The sequence below is a fragment of the Polypterus senegalus genome, chromosome 18 (genome assembly GCF_016835505.1).
Source record: "Polypterus senegalus isolate Bchr_013 chromosome 18, ASM1683550v1, whole genome shotgun sequence".
In the NCBI taxonomy this organism is placed as follows: Eukaryota; Metazoa; Chordata; class Cladistia; order Polypteriformes; family Polypteridae; genus Polypterus; species Polypterus senegalus.
Window position 1 is genome coordinate 85,650,357 of NC_053171.1, and position 20,617 is coordinate 85,670,973.

The 20,617-nt window shown below is 36.5% G+C and overlaps 1 protein-coding gene across 1 annotated transcript; it reads left to right on the forward strand.

The window, feature by feature from the left end:
• Positions 1 to 1,873: 1,873 nt before the first annotated feature.
• Positions 1,874 to 19,872, forward strand: psma6a (proteasome 20S subunit alpha 6a). Its single transcript, XM_039741572.1, has 7 exons — positions 1,874 to 2,076; positions 11,969 to 12,063; positions 13,713 to 13,794; positions 14,031 to 14,186; positions 15,161 to 15,339; positions 16,150 to 16,244; positions 19,675 to 19,872. The coding sequence occupies exons 1-7, from the start codon at positions 2,001 to 2,003 to the stop codon at positions 19,730 to 19,732; spliced, it is 741 nt and encodes a 246-aa protein (XP_039597506.1). The 5' UTR covers positions 1,874 to 2,000; the 3' UTR covers positions 19,733 to 19,872.
• The last annotated feature ends 745 nt before the right edge of the window (positions 19,873 to 20,617 follow it).

A 20,617-nucleotide genomic window follows, 5' to 3' on the forward strand; every position in this document is an offset into this window, starting at 1 on the left:
CCTTCCAACAAGACAATGACCCTAAGCACACAGCTAAAATAACGAAGGAGTGGCTTCACAACAACTCTGTGACTGTTCTTGAATGGCCCAGCCAGAGCCCCGACTTAAACTCAATTGAGCAACTCTGGAGAGACCTAAAAATTGCTGTCCACCATTGTTTACCATCCAACCTGACAGAACTGGAGAGGATCTGCAAGGAGGAACGGCAGAGGATCCCCAAATCCAGGTCTGAAAAACTTGTTGCATCTTTCCCAAGAAGACTCAAAAGGGCGCTTCTACTAAATACTGAGCAAAGGGTCTGAATACTTAGGACCAGGTGATATTTCAGTTTTTCATTTTTAATAAATCTGCAACAATTTTAAAAATTCTTTTTTTTGTCTGTCAATATGGGGTGCTGTGTGTACATTAATGAGGGGAAAAATTAATTTAAATAATTTTAGCAAATGGCTGCAATATAACAAAGAGTGAAAAATTGAAGGGGGTCTGAATACTTTCCGTACCCACTGTAGATACTTTATTAATCTCAAGGGGAAATTCACATAATCCAGCAGCAGTATACTGATACAAAAAAAAAACACTATTAAATTAAAGAGTAATAAAAATGCATGTAAAAGCAGACAATAACATTGAGTAATGTTAGCATTTACTCCCCCGGGTGTAATTGAAGAGTCGCATAGTGTGGTAGAGGAACGATCTTCTCAGTCTGTCAGTGGAGCAGGATGGTGACAGCAGTCTGTCGCTGAAGCTACTCCTCTGCCTGGAGATGATCCTGTTCAGTGGATGCAGTGGATTCTTCATGATTGACAGGAGTTTGCTTAGCGTCCATTGCTCTGCCACAGATGTTAAACTGTCCAGTTTCATTCCTACAATAGAGCCTGCCTTCCTAACAAGTCTGTCCAGGTGTGAGGCGTCCTATTATTAGTAGTAGTATTATGCTATCAGTCTCAACCATTCATCCACATAACCTTTTATATGCCCTTCAGTTTTTCGGGGCTACAGAACATTACACCAGGTCATTTTGGTGTGAGTTTAGAACAGTCAGTGCATCTCCGATTTGGGGGCCCACCTAAAAACAGCTTCCCATTATCACAGGACATTGTAAAAAGTGAAAGGACTGCAAGTAATAAAATGTGAGTAAAGAATAATACAAAAGATGTACGCTAAAAAGTAAAGCATTATAACGGGAATATAAAATAAAATAACAACAAACAAGTCATTTGCTTGTGCACATGTTTCCCTTACACCGGCTCTACCATTCCAGATCAAACTATCAACCCATTCATAACACCAAAATGCCGCGACCTTTCAAATCCATAGGCTCCATCACACTCGTTTCATGTCTCTTGTCCGCCACTGACACATAATCACCTGTAACTCTACCACGAACTTATAAACCAGAGGCCTCCTAAAAACGCCTGTTGGACAAACTTCGATTTTTTTTTTGCCCGTATATCCGAATGTCTTTCGGCACTTGATGATGGGTCGTTTATCATTATACTGGACGCTGTTTTTGACTCTGCGGGATCTGACTCCCTCAGCCATGATATTCAACTCAACGTTATACTGCAGACCTCAATGCACTATACAGGTATTTGTAACCTTTATCATTAATTGATTATATCAACTGAAATCTTTGGAAAATAGTAAAATTTATAATCTTTATACGCCTTCAAAATAAACAGGATTTCGGTAAAGAAATGTGATGCAAACGTTTAACACTGAACATCTTCTAAACATAGTTTATATTTCTGTAAAACTTTCATACGAAAAGTGAAGTATTACACGGTAAACATCAACAAACCCCAGCGAGCACACAATCTAAACAGCCGAACGCTCCGCCCCACAAAGCCCATGACCCCGGCAGTGCCTTCGCCAATGGCGGAGAAAAACAAACTCCTTCCGGGTGAACTGACTCAGTTTCTTGTGCGGTATCTATTTCAATACACTTTGCAAAAATACTTTAAAGATTTTTATATCAAAACGGTCAGATTTTAAACAGAATGTCACGGGGATCCAGTGCGGGTTTCGATCGACACATTACCATCTTCTCTCCCGAAGGCAGACTCTACCAAGTAGGTCAGTATGGAACTTACTAAGCCTCAACTTTCATTGTAGCTAACGACTGCAGCATCCCTCTTAACTGCCCAGTCATTATGGAGTTCTCAACCCCCCTCGGCGTTTCGTAAGACCTGTATAGTATGCGTTAAACATTTGTTTTTTTTTTCTTTCGTGTTTCATTTGTCCTCTATTTAACTCAATCCGAAGCGACGCGGTTTTTTCTTTATTTGCACATGTTTGTACTGATTTTCGGGTTGACGGGTTGCGCTGAGGCCTTATAGTAGTCGTGACATCCTGATAGACGAGCACAGGCTTCAGCACAAACAAGCGGAATCATTTGTTAAAGGGTAATTACTTTGTGTATTTTTAAGTGCCCGTGACTGTATGTAAACGGTATTTACTGTATGCGTAAATGGTGAGATATATATGTACATATAGGGAAAAATAAAAAGTTAGGAATAGTAAAAGGCAAAACTGGACAAATGGAATAATCATTTCGTGCAACATTCCATCTTTTGTTATCTTTGTACGTTTCTAACCAGTGTACGTAACTGGGAGGTAAAGCCGCCAGTGTTGTGCGCCTGCAGTTTTATTAATTCCTCTTTCTTTCGGATTACATTTTGATTAAGGGGTACTTTATTGATTAAAGCTGTTTCATCGACAAAAGTGTGGATTTTCAGACTCAAAATTCAGGGATCTAGTGGCTCCTAATGTGTGTTCCAACTAATTCCTTAACAGGTCAACCAATCCTCAGTTAGCGCCATCCGTTAAGTTTGTATGACACTGTGAGAAAGAAGGACTTTAATGGTACAGTGCTTATGGTCAACTTCAAGACACAGGAATTGAAAGTTAAGATGATGCTCAAATTTAACACATTACAATATGGTTTAAGTGGAGTCAAGAGGTCTATGGCTCGCTATGAGGACTATTTATGTCTCTCTCACTGACCAGTAGATTTGATTACAGGTCCACATTGTAAGGAAAACTCCTCAAAAAGTCTGTTAGACAGTTGTCTTATCAGAAGATCTTGACTATACAATGTTCTCCTCTCCTGCTAAATGAATTTTAGGCTGGAGAGGTCAGTTCATTTTTGAAATTGAAGATGACCCATTTAAAAGTTTTTGAATACTGTTTCTTTCCTTATATATATATTTTATACTTTATTTTATATATACTGTATATATACACACACACAGTGCATCTGGAAAGTATTCACAGCACATCACTTTTTCCACATTTTGTTACGTTACAGCCTTATTCCAAAATGGATTAAATTCATTTTTTTTCCTCAGACTTCTACATACAACACCCCATAATGACAACGTGAAAAAAGTTTACTTGAGGTTTTTGCAAATTTATTAAAAATAAAAAACTGAGAAATCACATGTCCATAAGTATTCACAGCCTTTGCTCAATACTTTGTCGATGCACCTTTGGCAGCAATTACAGCCTCAAGTCTTTTTGAATATGATGCCACAAGCTTGGCACACCTATCCTTGGCCAGTTTCGCCCATTCCTCTTTGCAGCACCTCTCAAGCTCCATCAGGTTGGATGGGAAGTGTCGGTGCACAGCCATTTTAAGATCTCTCCAGAGATGTTCAATCAGATTCAAGTCTGGGCCACTCAAGGACATTCACAGAGTTGTCCTGAAGCCACTCCTTTCATATCTTGGCTGTGTGCTTAGGGTCGTTGTCCTGCTGAAAGATGAACCGTCGCCCCAGGCTGAGGTCAAGAGCGCTCTGGAGCAGGTTTTCATCCAGGATGTCTCTGTATATTGCTGCAGTCATCTTTCCCTTTATCCTGACTAGTCTCCTGAAAAACATCCCCACAGCATGATGCTGCCACCACCATGCTTCACTGTAGGGATGGTATTGGCCTGGTGATGAGCGGTGCCTGGTTTCCTCCAAACGTGACGTCTGGCATTCACACCACATAGTTCAATCTTTGTCTCATCAGACCAGAGAATTTTGTTTGTCATGGACTGAGAGTCCTTCAGGTGCCTTTTGGTAAACTCCAGGTGGGCTGCCAGGTGCCTTTTACTAAGGAGTGGCTACCGTCTGGCCACTCTACCATACAGGCCTGATTGGTGGACTGCTGCAGAGATGGTTGTCCTTCTGGAAGGTTCTCCTCTCTCCACAGAGGACCTCTGGAGCTCTGACAGAGTGACCATCTCTTCTCCTCCGATCGCTCAGTTTAGATGGCTGGCCAGTTATAGGAAGAGTCCTGGTGGTTTCGAACTTCTTCCACTTATGGATGATGGAGGCCACTGTGCTCATTGGGACCTTCAAAGCAGCAGAATTATTTCTGTAACCTTCCCCAGATTTGTGCCTTTGAGACAATTCCTTTGACTTCATGCTTGGTTTGTGCTCTGACATGAACTGTCAACTGTGGGACCTTCTATAGACAGGTGTGTGCCTTTCCAAATCATGTCTAGTCAACTGAATTTACCACAGGTGGACTCCAATGAAGCTGCAGAAACATCTCAAGGATGATCAGGGGAAACAGGATGTACCTGAGCTCAATTTGGAGCTTCATGGCAAAGGCTGTGAATACTTATGTACATGTGCTTTCTCAATTTTTTTATTTTTAATACATTTGCAAAAACCTCAAGTAAACTTTTTTTCACGTTGTCATTATGGGGTGTTGTGTATAGAATTCTGAGGGAAAAAAATGAATTGAATCCATTTTGGAATAAGGCTGTAACATAACAAAATGTGGAAAAAGTGATGCACTGTGAATACTTTCCGGATGCACTGTAGATAACACTGGGAGCTCCAGTTTTTGTATTGCATCTTGCCTGAGATCCCTCGAAAGCTTCCATATTTTAATCTGTTAACTTAAGCTGTTAACCCCCTAAGTGAAAACTGTCCAAATTGTCCCCAAAGTGTCAATATTTTGTGTGGCCACCATTATTTTCCAGCACTGCCTTAACTCTCTTGGGCATGGAGTTCACTAGAGCTTCACAGGTTGCCACTGGAATCCTCTTCCACTCCTCCATGACGACATCACGGAGCTGGTGGCTGTTAGAGACCTTCCGTTTGAGGATGCCCCACAGATGTTCAATAGGGTTTAGGTCTGGAGACATGCTTGGCCAGTTCAGCACTTTTAGCCTCAGTTTCTTTAGCAAGGCAGTGGTCATCTTGGAGGTGTGTTTGGGGTTGTTATCATGTTGGAATACTGCCCTGCGGCCCAGTTTCCAAAGGGAGGGGATCTCGCTCTGCTTCAGTATGTCACAGTACATGTTGGCATTCATGGTTCCCTCAATGAAGTGTAGCTCCCCAGTGCCAGCAGCACTCATGCAGCCCCAAACCATGACACTCCCACCACCATGCTTGACTGTAGGCAAGACACACTTGTCTTTGTACTCCTCACCTGGTTGCCGCCACACACGCCTGACTTCATCTGAACCTAATAAGTTTATCTTGGTGTCATCAGACCACAGGACATGTCATTAGTCTGCTTGTCTTCAGCAAACTGTGCTGATATGTAGTCTGTGTATATATAAATACAGGTCTGCAAATCAAATGTTTTGGTTGTAAATAGTTATTTTTATTTGCGTTCATAAACACAATTAAAAAATAATTAGAATGTGTCACTCTTGAGTACAAAATTGAAATGAAGTTTAATTGCAATTTAGCAAATTATACCTTTTATGTATGAAGTATTGTTGTAAATGTAATGTTAATATTTTTAAATTCAGTGTGGAAAAATTCCAAATGTAAATCCAATTTCTTTATAAACTGGATCTTTATTTTTACCTGAAATCATAGAAGTTACTTCTTTTAATGATACCCAAGCCTCTTGTTCCAGGTCAGTCATTGCATCAAATTCAACACCAGAAATCAGTTTTCAGGTCCCTCAAAAATGTCCTCTTTCAGTTTAGTCTCGGACAAATCCAGAAGCCTTCAGCACAGATACGGTACATCAAACAGGCTTCAACTTTTGACAACTTTTAAAGCATACTTAATATGAATTGGTGGTAGCAGCACGTTAGCTGGATCCACCAAGCCATAGCTGCCATTCATTCTGAGCTCAATGAAAATTCTTGGCTCAGCTGCCCCACTCGCAGACAAAGCCTGGGAATTTTGTTTGCTCCGACTGCTGACCAAGTGATATATGTACAACTTTCAGCTATATTATGACCTTATTATAGAATAAAATAAAGTTTTTTTCTTTAAACATAAAAAAGTCAAACTCTCGCAAATTATCATTAAAATAAGATAGAGATGTTTCTTTAATTATAGTGTAGCAACAATACAAAAATAATATAATTGAAAACTAAAAATGTTGTGATTAAGAAAATTAGTTTTAATTTGAATTAATTGCCCAAAAATATATACAAATCATGAAATAACTAGAGAAGGGCACACAAACTGTAATTGCCTTTGCTTCACAATTGGCACGTCGGCTTATTTTGCTCAATTGGAAGAATCCTAGCCCACGTCTGTTAAGTCAGTGGGTAACTGATGCTATATACCATTTGAAATTGGAAAAAATTAAATTCTCACTGTTCAAAACTTTTTTAAAACTTAGATTAGGATCTAATCAAGAACATTTTAGAATATCCATTTATAATGGAGGGGATTGATTCTCCTCCCTCTTTTCTACTCTTAAAGTTTTACTCTGGCTGTTGGAATTTCTCTCTTTCTCATGGCTGGGGGTTGAATTGAATTTAGGTTTTTTAAGTTTGACTTGTTTGTATGGAATGTTACTTGCTTTTAATAAATTCAGTTTAAAAATCATGAAATAATCAAACATAAGGAGGCTGGTTCAGTCTTTGTATTGTTATTTTTAAATAAGTCGAAAATGACAAAAACAGCCATTCATTCATCAGCCCCACTAATCCATCTGTTTTCTAACCTGCTTAGGCTGATCAAACTCAAAATTCAAAGCTCAGATATGTTTTTCCTTTTAGCAACAGGGTTGAAATTGATCTGATCTGAATTTGGTGGTGAGTTGAATTAGCAACTTGGTGAGTTTGTACCTGTCTATTGAGGATGTCGCATAGGTACGAGTGGAGCCAGTTATAGTTTGCTCATGCACAGATCCACAGTATTAGCATCCATAAGTAAATTCTAGAGATAGGACCACTTGGCGGTCTCTTGGTCTGGAACCCCTACAGATTTTATTTTTTTCTCCAGCCTTTGGAGTTTTTTTTTTTTCTGTCCACCCTGGCCATCGGACCTTACTCTTATTCTATGTTAATTAATGTTGACTTATGTTTATTTTTTATTGTGTCTTCTATTTTTCTATTCATTTTGTAAAGCACTTTGAGCTACATTTTTTGTATGAATATGTGCTATATAAATAAATGTTGATTGATTGATTGATTGACCACCATCTGTGTGGACTTTAAATATTCCTTTATGGCTAAGAGTTGCAGCTGTGCAAGAGTTTATATGAAATTGACTTAACAGTGTTGACCTTGTGGACACTAAAGTCGGAAACAACGGGAGACAAACACCAATTTAAAGTAAAAAGCAATTTCTTTATTCTTGGTGAGTCAGAGACTGCTGCCCCCCTCAGCTCAGTGCCACTGACTGGTCAGATCATGCAGCCTGCAGCCTACTGTGGGGCCTTTCTCTATATACCTAGTTTGTGTATTAAACAAAAAAATATATATATGGCAGTTCATTTTGAGTTTATATATAATCTAGCAGAATACCCGCGCTTCGCAGCGGAGAAGTAGTGTTTTAAAGAAGGTACGAAAAAGAAAAGGAAAAATTTTAAAAATAACGTAACATGATTGTTAATGTAATTGTTTTGTCATTGATATGAGTGTTGTTCTCATATCTATCTATCTATCTATCTATCTATCTATATATATATATATATATATATATATATATATATATATATATATATATAGCAAAATACCAGCTTGGCAGCGAGAAGTAGTGTGTTAAAGAAGGAAAGAGAAAGAAAAGGAAACATTTTGAAAATAATGTAACATGATTGTCAATGTAATTGTTTTGTCACTGTTATGAGTGTCGCTGTGATATATATATATATAGCAAAATACCAGCCAGCGATGTCATGTGTTAAAGAAGTTATGAAAAAGAAAAGGAAACATTTTAAAAATAATGTAACATGATTGTCAAAGTAATTGTTTTGTGTATTTGGCGGCAGCGTCACGAAGTTGTTTTCGGCAGCTGCATCAGAAAATGTACCACGACGTCTGACACGCCTCCTTTTTACTGTTTTCTCACAGCTTGGATTGCTGCTGTCATATATATATATACACAGACACATACACACATACATACATATATATATAATATACATATATCTATACACATACATATCTTCATATCTACATATCTATATACATATCTACACACACAAATTATATATATGTATGTGTGTGTGTGTGTGTGTGTATATGTGTGTGTATATATATATATATATATATATATATATATATATATATATATATATATATATATATATATATAATCTAGATAGGTGTGTGTGTGTATATATATATATATATATATATATATATATATATATACACACATACATATACTTGTGTGTATGTTTGTATGTGTGTGTATAGCTTTGGTCACTGAGTGCAAGGGAAAAATAATAAATATAGTCTATAAGTTATTAAACAGTAAAACATTAACGTTTTAAGAAGTACAGGTACATTGAGCACTACTGGAGTGGTTTGGGTAAACTACATTTTAAAGACTGTGTAACAAAACAGGTAAGTAACTAACAGCAGCTAAAATGTATATGGATCATCTCTCGGTAGTAGATCCCTTTTGAAAGGCGCTACACGACGGCTGTGGTATAGAAATTACATTTTCTATGTGAGCGTTCAAATTTGTGCCTCTGGTAATGTGCCTTACCGCAATTAAAGAAAATTATTTTGTGTCCTCTGCCGTGTTAAGAGAGAAAGGCTTTGGTTTGGGATAAAAGGAAAAAAGGTGTAAAGAAAGGAAAGTTGCCTTTTTCTTTTATATAGTATAGAGAGATGTGTTCGCTGACGTTATGATCGCCTTTTGGGGACAGTCGCGTGGGTCTTGTGTAGACTGGTGAGACGCCCCGCCATTAATCGGCTGTGATGGCACTGTCAGTCCTCCACTCGTATCGTGTGTTCATAATCCGAGCTGAGGACCTGATAATCGTATACTAGCAAAAGAAAGTGTGAATCGCCTTAATATTATTTTGCCGTGGTGTAGAAAAGGGGTCCCGTGTTTGCACTTGTCTGGGCTATAGCGCAGGGGGAGGATGAAAAAAATTAAAAGTGCTCACTTTGACTTAAGGCAGAAGCGCAGTCAGCGTCTCAAAGGCCGGCACAGCTATGCACGCGCTGGCTGCTCGACTTTTGCTGGGCAGGAGACCCAGTTTTGCAGACACGCTCATGATATCAAAAGTCTCAGCGCTCTTTGGAGGTAATTCATATATTATATATATAGCAAAATACCCGCCTACGCAGCGGAGAAGTAGTGTGTTAAAGAAGTAATGAAAAGAAAAGGAAACATTTTAATAATAACGTAACATGATTGACATTGTCATGAGTGTTGCTGTCATATATATTCCTGCCTAAATAAGTCACCTCGCCGCTCTTACTTTTTACCGCTCATTTAATCATGGCTAGTGGCGGAAAAATTATAAAATGGAAGGAGGATGGCTTTACCAAAACAATTATTGATGGCGAATCGATTATTCATAAAGCTTGAATTGGTGATCTGTTTTTCTGTGTTAACCTCATATTTTTTCATACTTCTTCTCAAACTAAGGTGGTGCGAGGGTAAAATGAATCGGGATGCGCTGATCAATGTAATCGGTGTACCAGGAAATCATGCATTGACAAAAGCTCCCCTTTGCTTGTAATGCAAAGTGTGATTAAATGCATTATTTTTTAACGCGTTATGGAGCACATGCATCGAAGCTTCTCAGCTGTGCTTGTGCTAAGAAAAGGAAAGATTTTAAAAATAGCGTAACACGATTGTCAATGTGACCTTTTGTAAGTAGTGCCTGGAGGATTCAGTGTGTTGAAACTCTAGAGACAGCGTGTGTATTAACTTGTGGATTTTTCTGTGAGTATTTGGTGGCAGTCTGACGAAGTTGCTTCGGAAGACGGCGTTAGCTGAGCTCAGCTCAGAGCGAAATAGATGAATGGGAGGGAGATGATGGCGTGACTCCCCACCCGCCTTTAACTGTCAATCCCCACAAACACAGTCTCTCGAATTTGCATAAGCACACCCCTTCACCTACAATTTTAACTTAGTTACAAAGTGATCAAAACTCTCGTTTATATCCTGCGTCCTATCATTAAACTTGTATCCCGCATTACCTGTGGGCATGTGAAACGCCAGCGTAGCCTGTCTATGAACTTAATTTAAAGTTTAGGTTTACACCTTGCTTTCTTTCCGAGGTAGCAGCACTCATGAATATGGTAGTATATGTCACTCGCTCGCTTCTTATTGTTTCGCTGCCTTCTCAATTATATAATGCATGTTTTCTTAAGCGCTTTTTGGAGGTACGTGCGTGCGTGCGTGCGTGCTTGCTTGCTTGCTTTGCCTTTTATTAGTATAGATTATAATAGCTTGCGACTCCCTGAATTGGAATGTGCACATTGCTTCTTTCAGATTAAGAGGTTATCAGGGCACTCACAGTTTTAAGAAATATGCTCAAATAGTTTTAAGCAAGAATTTAGATACTGTAACACTGATTTATAATATCACAGGGTGTTCTGTTAGTATCAAGAGGTCAGCATTTTCTCATAAAAGAATACAAGTTAGTTCCTTATTCTGTGCACAAGCTTAATTCTTTTTCTACCTAAATGAAGAACAAATCATATTTAAGTAATAAATCATATAGCTCTCTGCAGCATGATTAATACAAAATACAGTCTTTGGTATTGTGAAGTAACTACTTATAATCGTTACAGTTAATAATGTTTTTTCTTTTTCAACTTCCTACTGTATAACTTGAAATTGTTATTATTATTAGTATTGTCATATGTACAAAAGTAAAATTATCATTTGCATGTCCAACCACTATCCATCATAATTTAGAATAATAAATAATATAGAACACTTAAACATCATTTGAAAAGCCTTCTTCTATTAGGACATCCTATGCCAAATATTATAATTTTCTTTCTTAATTTATTGAGATTAAAAGTTAAGGCACACTTAAAAACACATACTGTGAAGTTATTTTGAAGTAATAGGCATTTGCAGGCCCATGCCGAAATTCAGAACTGGAAAGCACTCTCTCTGTTTCTTTTTTGCCGTCTCGTTCGCTCTCACTCCCACCCCTCTTTTTCTGTCTGTCTGTCTGTCTGTCTGTCTGTCTGTCTGTCTGTCTGTCTGTCTGTCTGTCTGTCTGTCTATCTATCTATGCCTGTGCTCACACTTTTTTCTTGTTTCTGCCCCCTCATGTATAATCCAGTAATTCCACATGTATCGCCATTACATATAAACCCAGGTAAAGAACTGCTGCTTTAAAGAACAAGTTTTATTTGAAGAAGATTTTCATATGCAAAACATTTTCAAAAGAAGACTATCTCAAATTTTCATTCAGTATTCTTCCGAGTATTATTGAATCTGTATATATCAGTATAATTTCATTATAATGTCATCCATGTGTTAATTCTTAACATGGACAAAATCATTTATATAGCATAGTCTGATTTTAATGGGTTAAGAATAATTAAATAATATAAAGGTGCAATTTATTATCCTGTGTGTTCTGTATTATATCTTGTTTTTGCAGAACACAAAAACTTTACTTTAAAATATATTTTTATACATACAGTATAACTTATAGATTACCATAAAAATAAAATGTTTCATTATAAAAAGTGAATTGTGAATGTTTTCTTGCAGACACCTTGTGAGTGTTTTTAACTACAGTAAATATGTGCTTACAATATCACTTCATTTCTTTGCAGAATATGCCTTCAAGGCTATAAACCAGGGTGGCCTTACCTCAGTTGCTGTCCGTGGAAAGGACTGTGCAATTGTTGTTACACAGAAAAAAGTACCAGTATGTATTTTTTCATGCATATTTGCTTCAGTTGTGAAGTGGGTGAAATTGACATTTCTGCATGCATTTAGGAGAAGTTACGTTTTGTTTAGTAGTCTTATTCACTGCAAGTAACTGGACCACCTGATGTTATATTTTTCATGTTGTGCTCTTTAAACTGTGTTTAATGACATTTAAATCTTTCCCACTTTGACACTCAAGAACGCCAAGTGTGCCACATGAGGCACACACCAGATTCACGAGCTTCTGTCTTTTGTTCATTTGGCACATCTGACATAGGCATATTCCTGCAATGTGGTGAAAGGGTGTTTAAATGGAAACTTCACTAATTTTCAAAGCACACTCCATGCACCAGTTATTTTACAGCATGCCAGGTATTTGTTATATGCTTAGGTATCACAAATGGACATGTTAAATCTATGCACTGTGAATTATTCACTAACACTAAAACCCTTAGGCAATTACAAGTGTTGTCATTAATACATAAAGAAAAATGTAATCTGTGCTGCATATTATTAAAAAAAAAAAGTCAATGTCTTACACTTCTAGTTCTTCATTATAACTTTTTTGGTTAATAACTAGAAGGCAGTTGAGCAATACCAGATCAACTTGCCAAAAAATGTGTGGGGTGTAAAGTATAATATGTTTGTGTATGGGCTGTTTGGCACAGTTGTCATTTATTTTTATTACGTGACCAAGACTCAGGGTATGTTTATTTTGCTGTGTTTCAATATGCTAACTAGAATTACCTTCTTGTTTTGAAGCTGACATGCAAGCCTAATGCGCTATTTATGTCCTACTTTAAGCCTTCCACCTGTTAAAGTTCTTAGTATATGCTTAGTATATTACCATACACTCATATTTAAATTGATCTGCTGATTTACAATTCAGATGTAAAATGAAAACAAATATTCCTCCTTGATGTAATGTTCTGTTACATGCATGATTTAGTACACCTTTTTATACAAAATCACGGATTATTAATTTATTTTATGTAGTTTGAAGTATATTAAATTATTGCTAAAAGAACTGTAAAAGTAAAATGTTTACAGTACCTTACACAAGTTATATTTATTTATACCTTTATCCAAATCTGCATTTTTTTCTGCAGATTAGTCAAGAAGAAATTTTTAAAAGTTATGTCTTAAAGTCAAAAAGCTGCTGTGCTGCTTGGTTAAGTATTCAGAAACATGCATTAATATTTAAGCAATATTCGCTTTAAGTGTTTAGGGGTTGGGTTCTTCCAGCTTTGTCCACTATCCATATAATGCCCAAATCCTATCTTCTCCGAAAATATTAAATCTATGTTATTACAGTTGAAATTAAATTAATTATGAATCACATTTTAGTTATTAAACTTAAAAAATAATTCCCAAGAATAATGTAACTAGAACATTTTGGTTAAATGTTATTGCACCAAAAGTTCGTCTTAAGTTAATTTACAGCACTAATTCATTCTTGCTGGTGGTAGTTTGTTTTGTAATCTAATATATACAATTCTTTCAGAGCATGTTTCTTTAAGCTGAAGAAATGCAATCATTGATTTTATATATATATATATATATATATATATATATATATATATATATATATATAAAAATAAATTCATATTTTACGTTCACCTCATCTCTGTCTACTTTATCTTTCAGGACAAGCTTCTAGACTCTAGCACTGTCACTCATCTGTTCAGGATAACTGAAAATATTGGTTGTGTTATGTCGGGGATGACAGGTAAAACACCTCTAGGCATTAATTTTGAAGGTTTAAAGCTGATATTTCATTGATTTTTAACCAGGTGTTCAATGAGTTTGTTACTAAATAAACGTGCTAGCAATATTTTAAAATGATTTGGTGTGTATTGATTTCACTCTAACGAGATTTACTGTCTTTTACCTTTGACATGCCCTTTTTAAAAATACTTTTACACTAACATGTTCAAAAATCTCCCTACCTCATATCTTTTTAAGCTGACAGTAGGTCCCAGGTCCAGAGAGCTCGGTATGAAGCTGCCAACTGGAAATACAAATACGGCTATGAGATCCCAGTTGACATGCTGTGCAAGAGAATTGCAGATATTTCTCAGGTGTACACACAGAATGCCGAGATGAGGCCGCTTGGCTGCTGTAAGTATGAGCCTTACAGTTTTGTCTATTTAAAAACTGCATAATTTTTATAAGATAATGAGGAAAGCACGGTATTAAATCGTGAACTAAATTTATATACTTGAGCCTGGTTTGGTTTCTTATACCAGATTTGTTTGCAACCCAGTTTGTAGGTTTTAGTTAATTAATATTAACGCCCAGTGTCTTCAAATACTTCTCTAGAATAAAACTGACAGATAACAACTGTGCCTTGTATTTAGTCTAGTAGTGAGATGGTCAATCATAGTCTTCCTCCACAGTGAAGCTGAACTCCATCTCTACATGATTTTGGAAACTATTATACACAATACAACAGCGCATGTGACGCAACATTATAGTGAAAGTCTGAAATAACAAGATCTGCCTTTATGGCAGAAAGCTTAAAAAGACATCACTGGGTTTTGTTGGTCAAATAATTATTTAGCAAAGGGTAAGTGTGGCACATTTTGACTGAGTTTTAGTGCTTGAGCTTTTTTGTGTCTTCTAGCAGTTGTACAGGTTTAGCTTGAAGCTGATTTCTTCATTGGTACTTGTCAGCTTCTGTTCAGCAAACATTAAATACATAAAAACATCATGAAAAGGACTATTTGTCATTGAAAACGCCAGATAGCATTAAATAAAAAATGTAACATTCATTTGCATCATTTTACTACACAAGTGTAAACCAGAAATCTTTTCTCTTGTCCTGGCTGTAATCTAGCCATTCACTAACATGTTTACAGAGCCAGGGTTTGTTGTGCAGTACTATGGGGGGGAATCGGATTACTGGAAAATTAAGTCCTGTATTAAAGTATGATTTAGCTTCAATTGGGCATAAGGATAAGAGTCGTGAGTGCTCAAATGTTTATTGAGGGAAGATTTTTTTTTTTTTTTAACTTATAAAGGATGATTATATGGATTTATTTGTCCTCCCAGCCTTCTGCAGCAGTAATTCTGTTTGAATTGGTACTTTTCAGGCATGATCATGATTGGAGTAGATGAGGAAAACGGACCTCAGGTATATAAATGTGACCCAGCTGGTTATTATTGTGGGTTCAAGGCCACTGCTGCTGGTGTTAAACAAACAGAAGCTACCAGCTTCCTTGAAAAAAAAGTGAAGAAGAAATTAGACTGGACATTTGAGCAGACGGTAGAGGTAAGGATAATAAACATTTTTGTAAATGCATTTTGCCCAAAGTAATTCTTTTCTAAGAGATGACTGGAACCTTCTTTCAGAGTACCAATTCTTGTCTTGATCATACCACACTTGGCTATGAACCATTCTAATTACATGCTGGAGATCACAGTCTGATCTTAATGCCATTTGGACATCATAATCTTTATGCAAACAGAAGAGGTGGAGTACTTTGGTTTCCAAACTGGATACCCTCCAAGTCTCATCTGTGTGTTGGTATTCCTTCAGTAAAGATCATTAACAAGAGAGGAGGGAAGACTTACCCTTGGTGGAGTTGAACAGCCATTACTTATTACTAAATACACCAACAAAGCCATCACTCCTCTAATACAAAGACTAAATGGCCCACATCCACAACCCCAGAAATCTCTCTACTTTTATAGCAGCTTCCACAAGATATCATGGGGTAAACGATAATAAGCATTTTTCTAAGTATAAAGAGCACTTGTTGGGCGAATTGAAAATCTCCTACGATCCTATAAATACCTTTGCAGTGACAAAGCATTGGACCAGTGTTCCATGGTCACAGTGGAATCTGATATAGAATTCTGAGAAATAAAAATGTTTTATAGTTCTAATAAAGTGCCTTTTGAAGTAGATCACAATAGAGTCCAAATGTACTGCTTGTAACAAAGCCTGTAGATTAAGGCATTAGCATTAAAATATAATATGTCATTTTAAGTGTTGTTTTTAATTCACATTTAGAACTATATATTAGTGTATGTATTAAATGGCATAGTGAATAAATACTTTTTTGTTTGTATGTTTCAGACAGCAATAACATGTCTGTCAACAGTTCTGTCTATTGACTTCAAGCCATCAGAATTAGAAATTGGGGTTATCACGACAGAAAACCCTAACTTTAGGTAAGTGTCTCTAGTAAATCGTTTAAGTGGTTGTATGTTTGGGCAGTAACATGAGAACAGGAAATGGCTTATTATTAAGTTAATTAAGAAGGCTAGCTCTGACCTTGGCTCCGGCCTTGACATACGGGATGCAGTAGCAGAGAGGAGGATATTGTCTAAGCTGCTGGTTATCATGACTCCTTAGTCAGCCTGAGGAGCACCTTCATCACAAGGGTGTATTGAAGGAGGACTTTTTTTTACCAGCTGCTGTTGGATGTTCCAGCATAACATCTAGGTAGACACTGTTTTTCTACCATTTTACTATGTTGTGTTGTCATGCATGCATAATACAATAGTCACTGCTTATAGCTGCCTATTTGTGCAGCAGTGTCTGTAGACCATTAGCTTCATAATAAAAAAAAATACTTTAAAAATGTGCACTAGCTAATATGAACGCTGTACCATTATGTTTAACAAATAGTCATCATAGAAAAAGACAGTGGAATATGTTTGTATCAGCCCCAGAGCTTGTATGTTATTTTTTTTTCTTTAAATTCTATAAAATGTTGCAGCAATTCACATTACTTTCTGCATGTGTTATCGGTTTTCTGTAAACTAACCAATACTGAAATACTGAGTAGTGTAAGTCGGGTGTTCAGGAGAAGATGTCTTCATAAGTGACTGCAAAACTTAAACCAGGTGGTATAGCAACACTGCACAGCTGCTTTCATTACTTGCTCAGAGTTTAATGAAACAGATCCAAGCAGAATGGGCTGCTTTTATAATGGTAATTAATTTGCTGCCTTTTATACCATAATTTAATGGTCACCCTTTATAGTTGAGGGAGATTGAAACCTCTTTGTTGTGATCATACATAAATTCTGAAATAGCCATTGGCTGTAAAACTGGTGCAAGAAACAAGGATAATAGCTTTGTGTCACTTTTAAAGCTAGTAGCTAACAGACCTGGTACCCTGGTCATGTCATGCTGCCAGATTATGCACTTTTTTTGTGCTTAGAATTTATTTAAATATGGAATTGATTGAACTGAATAAAAACATTAATTTGTTAAATGAGAAGAATGTAGAATGCAACATGTTTATTTTGTCAGTAGCGGCTGAATAGTTCCTGTTTTGGACTTTTTTTTTTGTCTCTTTTAGCAATTTACTTTTTAAGCTGCAGTTAGCTGTAAGCTATGTGGAAATACACTTTCAACTCCAGGTGATGGGACATCATATATTCACTCAATATTTTCATATTTATTATAGCAGATTTGCATGTGAATTTCTCACTTGTCCGAGGGCAGAGTTTCAGCCTTTCAATAGTTCGGATCATTGTTTACACTGCCTTGACCCATGAGCTGTTTGCTCTAGTCTCTTAACCGGATCATGAGACAGCTGTAAACATGCCAACTGAACACTTGGTTCTTGAGTAAATACAAATACTAAACTGCTTGAAATCTGTGAGCCCCTTCAGCATGGCAAAAGAAGGTGAACTGGTATGTGGTATAGAAGTGTCAGTGGTAACAGGCATGCAGGTTGTTGTGAATTTCAATTACAGAATCCATGGAAATGCTGAGTGTGCATTTGGCATAATCACACAAACAGTACATGAAAATTTACAAAAACAAAAGAGGTCAAAACATTAATTGAACATCCTGATACCAAAAATTAAGTAGTATTTATTTCCATGATGCATTAATATACCCGGTATTTAAGCTGGACGGAAAAATCCAAATGCTTTTGAAGCAACTTTAGCATCTTTTAATAAGTATAAATGCACATAGGACCAGACTTTCTTGTAATATGCTTGCTCTGGTTTCTAGCAACCCTGAAAAAGTGAAATTTTGACTAAAGTTTGTTTAAAAAAATGACACTTCTATATGCCAGTGTCTTAAAATTGAGTTATGTAATGGTTACAAAGAGAGTTAACACCCCGTAATATAATTCATCTGTCCTGATTTCAATTTCTGCTAAAATTGTTTCACTTTAATCCTAGCAGTGGTGCAAATGCAATACAGGACACTAGATTTGACCTTTGTTTTTTTTTGTTTTTTTTTTATTGATTTTCATTGTAAACATTCCATACAAATAGATCATTTTTTACGAAAAAAAATAGGATTGAAAACAAATCAAGACCTTAATTTAATAAGAAAAAAGCTTTGCCTATCTGACAGTCTTTATTTTATACAATGTAGTTAAAGTACTGCGTCGTCACAAAGCACTTGACAAAAGAAGGGTTTCACTAACTTTGAACTGAATTTCACTTGAGGGTTAGACTCCCCTTCATTAAAGAATGACTTTTAACATTTATGCAGTTTTTAAAATAAAATACAGCAAGGGAAAATTACAACTGTATAACATTTACAAAGGTAAACAAACATCTAGCATAATGAAACAGCCACAGAGAGATTTATACGTTTTCACTTAATTGACAGTGAATATTCTGAAAACTGTGTTTTTGAAGAAAATAAAACTCATGAGAGTCCACAGTCCATTGGAACAGGTAGTAGCCAGAGTCTAGACATCTTACAACATCCCATACTGCAATCCCTAACTGTAGAGATGATCGTGTATTGTGTAAATAATAATAATATTTCATTGTATTTATAAGGCACTTTACATTTGTAGTAAACCTCAAAGTGCTACATAAAACAAATTTAAACAAAGACTCAACAAGATAAAAACAATAATTAGAGGCAATTTTGTTCATATGCTTTCCTAAATAGAAAAGTCTTTAACTGTTTTTTAAAACTGCCCACAATCTGCTGTGTTCTCAGGTTCTCTGGTTGGCCATTCCAGAGCCGTGGAGCAACAACTACAAAGGCTCAAGTCACTCATTGTACGAAATTTGGTCAAACAGGGGCGAAATAGTCATCGTTACCTGGTCTTCTCTGTCATTTTGTCTCATTCCTTGACAAGGAATTCTGCTTTGGTCAAAGTAGTGTGTTACCAAGAAAGAAATAATGAACAAAGCACTGGTGATATGTGCCACGGTTCTAGTTAAGAATAAAAACGGACAAAAATCAGCGCAATCTAAATGGCATTACATTTTATGTAACCTTTATTTATTTTTTTGCCCACCAAGTTTATTGTGCCGTGATACTTTGGATAGTATAGCTTTGTAACAGAAGTGAAAGTATCAAGGAAATGACACCAGATCAACAGAATGCAAGTCTTTTTATTTAGGGGGAACTCACCTAGGTGTTAGCTACATGAGCTTTCAGCTTCATACGAATTAACTTCTTTGTCCACATTTTCTTAAAATTCTTACATGTAATCAGTCCAAGGCTATGTGAGAAACATTTGCTATAATTAAGTAACGTCTGGCCTAGCAATTGTTGCAGTCAGTTAGAGGTAGTACAGCTGCCATTCTTTTCATTAATGTACAAGTCACTTGCAGAAACAGAAGAACTAAACTTCTCGTCATTCTTTCCCTCTCTTTTGCTTTAGGATTCTCTCAGAGGCTGAGATTGATGTACACCTCGTTTCTCTAGCAGAAAGGGATTGAGCTTTGTCTGTTCCAACCAGTATCTTTTGTGGAAAGAAACAATCGGAAGCACTGCTAAAGAATTACCGTTGAGAGTTGAATGCCGATTTATTGCTGTACATTAACTCTGTCAAATAAATGTTCAGATTTTGGAAAGGGGGTTTTTTATGCTTCTTTGAGTTTACTAGCTCCTTTTTTTTTTTTTTTGTAGAATTTTTTTCTTTTGTTTCTTTCTCGGTATCACAACAGCTGGATTCTGTTCACCTCAGAGTTTAGTCAATTTCAGCTTTCAGTTGACATATGTAATTTAGATATTCACATTTGATGGACTTGATCTTATAATGTGTTGATTTTCTGTGTATTTCATTGTGGCCTGGCTTCGGGTTCATGGGGAAATTTTTCCGTGCACTGATTTTTGACTGATTCTCCACACACTGAAATTAGACAAAGTAGATGAAAAGCGAACGGCAGACCAATGCATTTCTATGCAGATCAAGTTGAATAAGTAAAACGTCTTGAACTATAGACTGGCCTAGAGCGTTCTGATTTTTCATATCACATTTATTAACAAATGCAGTGTTTCATTGTACAGCGTCTTTGTGTGGATTTGACACAGAGAACTCCTTTTCCTTGCACACTTCCTCTCACTTAACCTGACGAGGTTTCTTCCTCCTCCTGCCTGGCAAATAGTCAAAAATGTATTTTAATGCTTAAAAAGTGTTTTGTTTTTATTAAATGATTTTCTTTACAACTTTGATCTTTAATCCATTCTCAAAATGCATATTTTAAATTTATTTTTAGCAACTGCCGGTCGTACAGCTGTCCCACAGCCCCATTTTTATTTACTCCATGGGTGGCATTACTTCTGTGTCATGTCTGCGGGTTTGTGTGGGTTTTCTCCTGTAC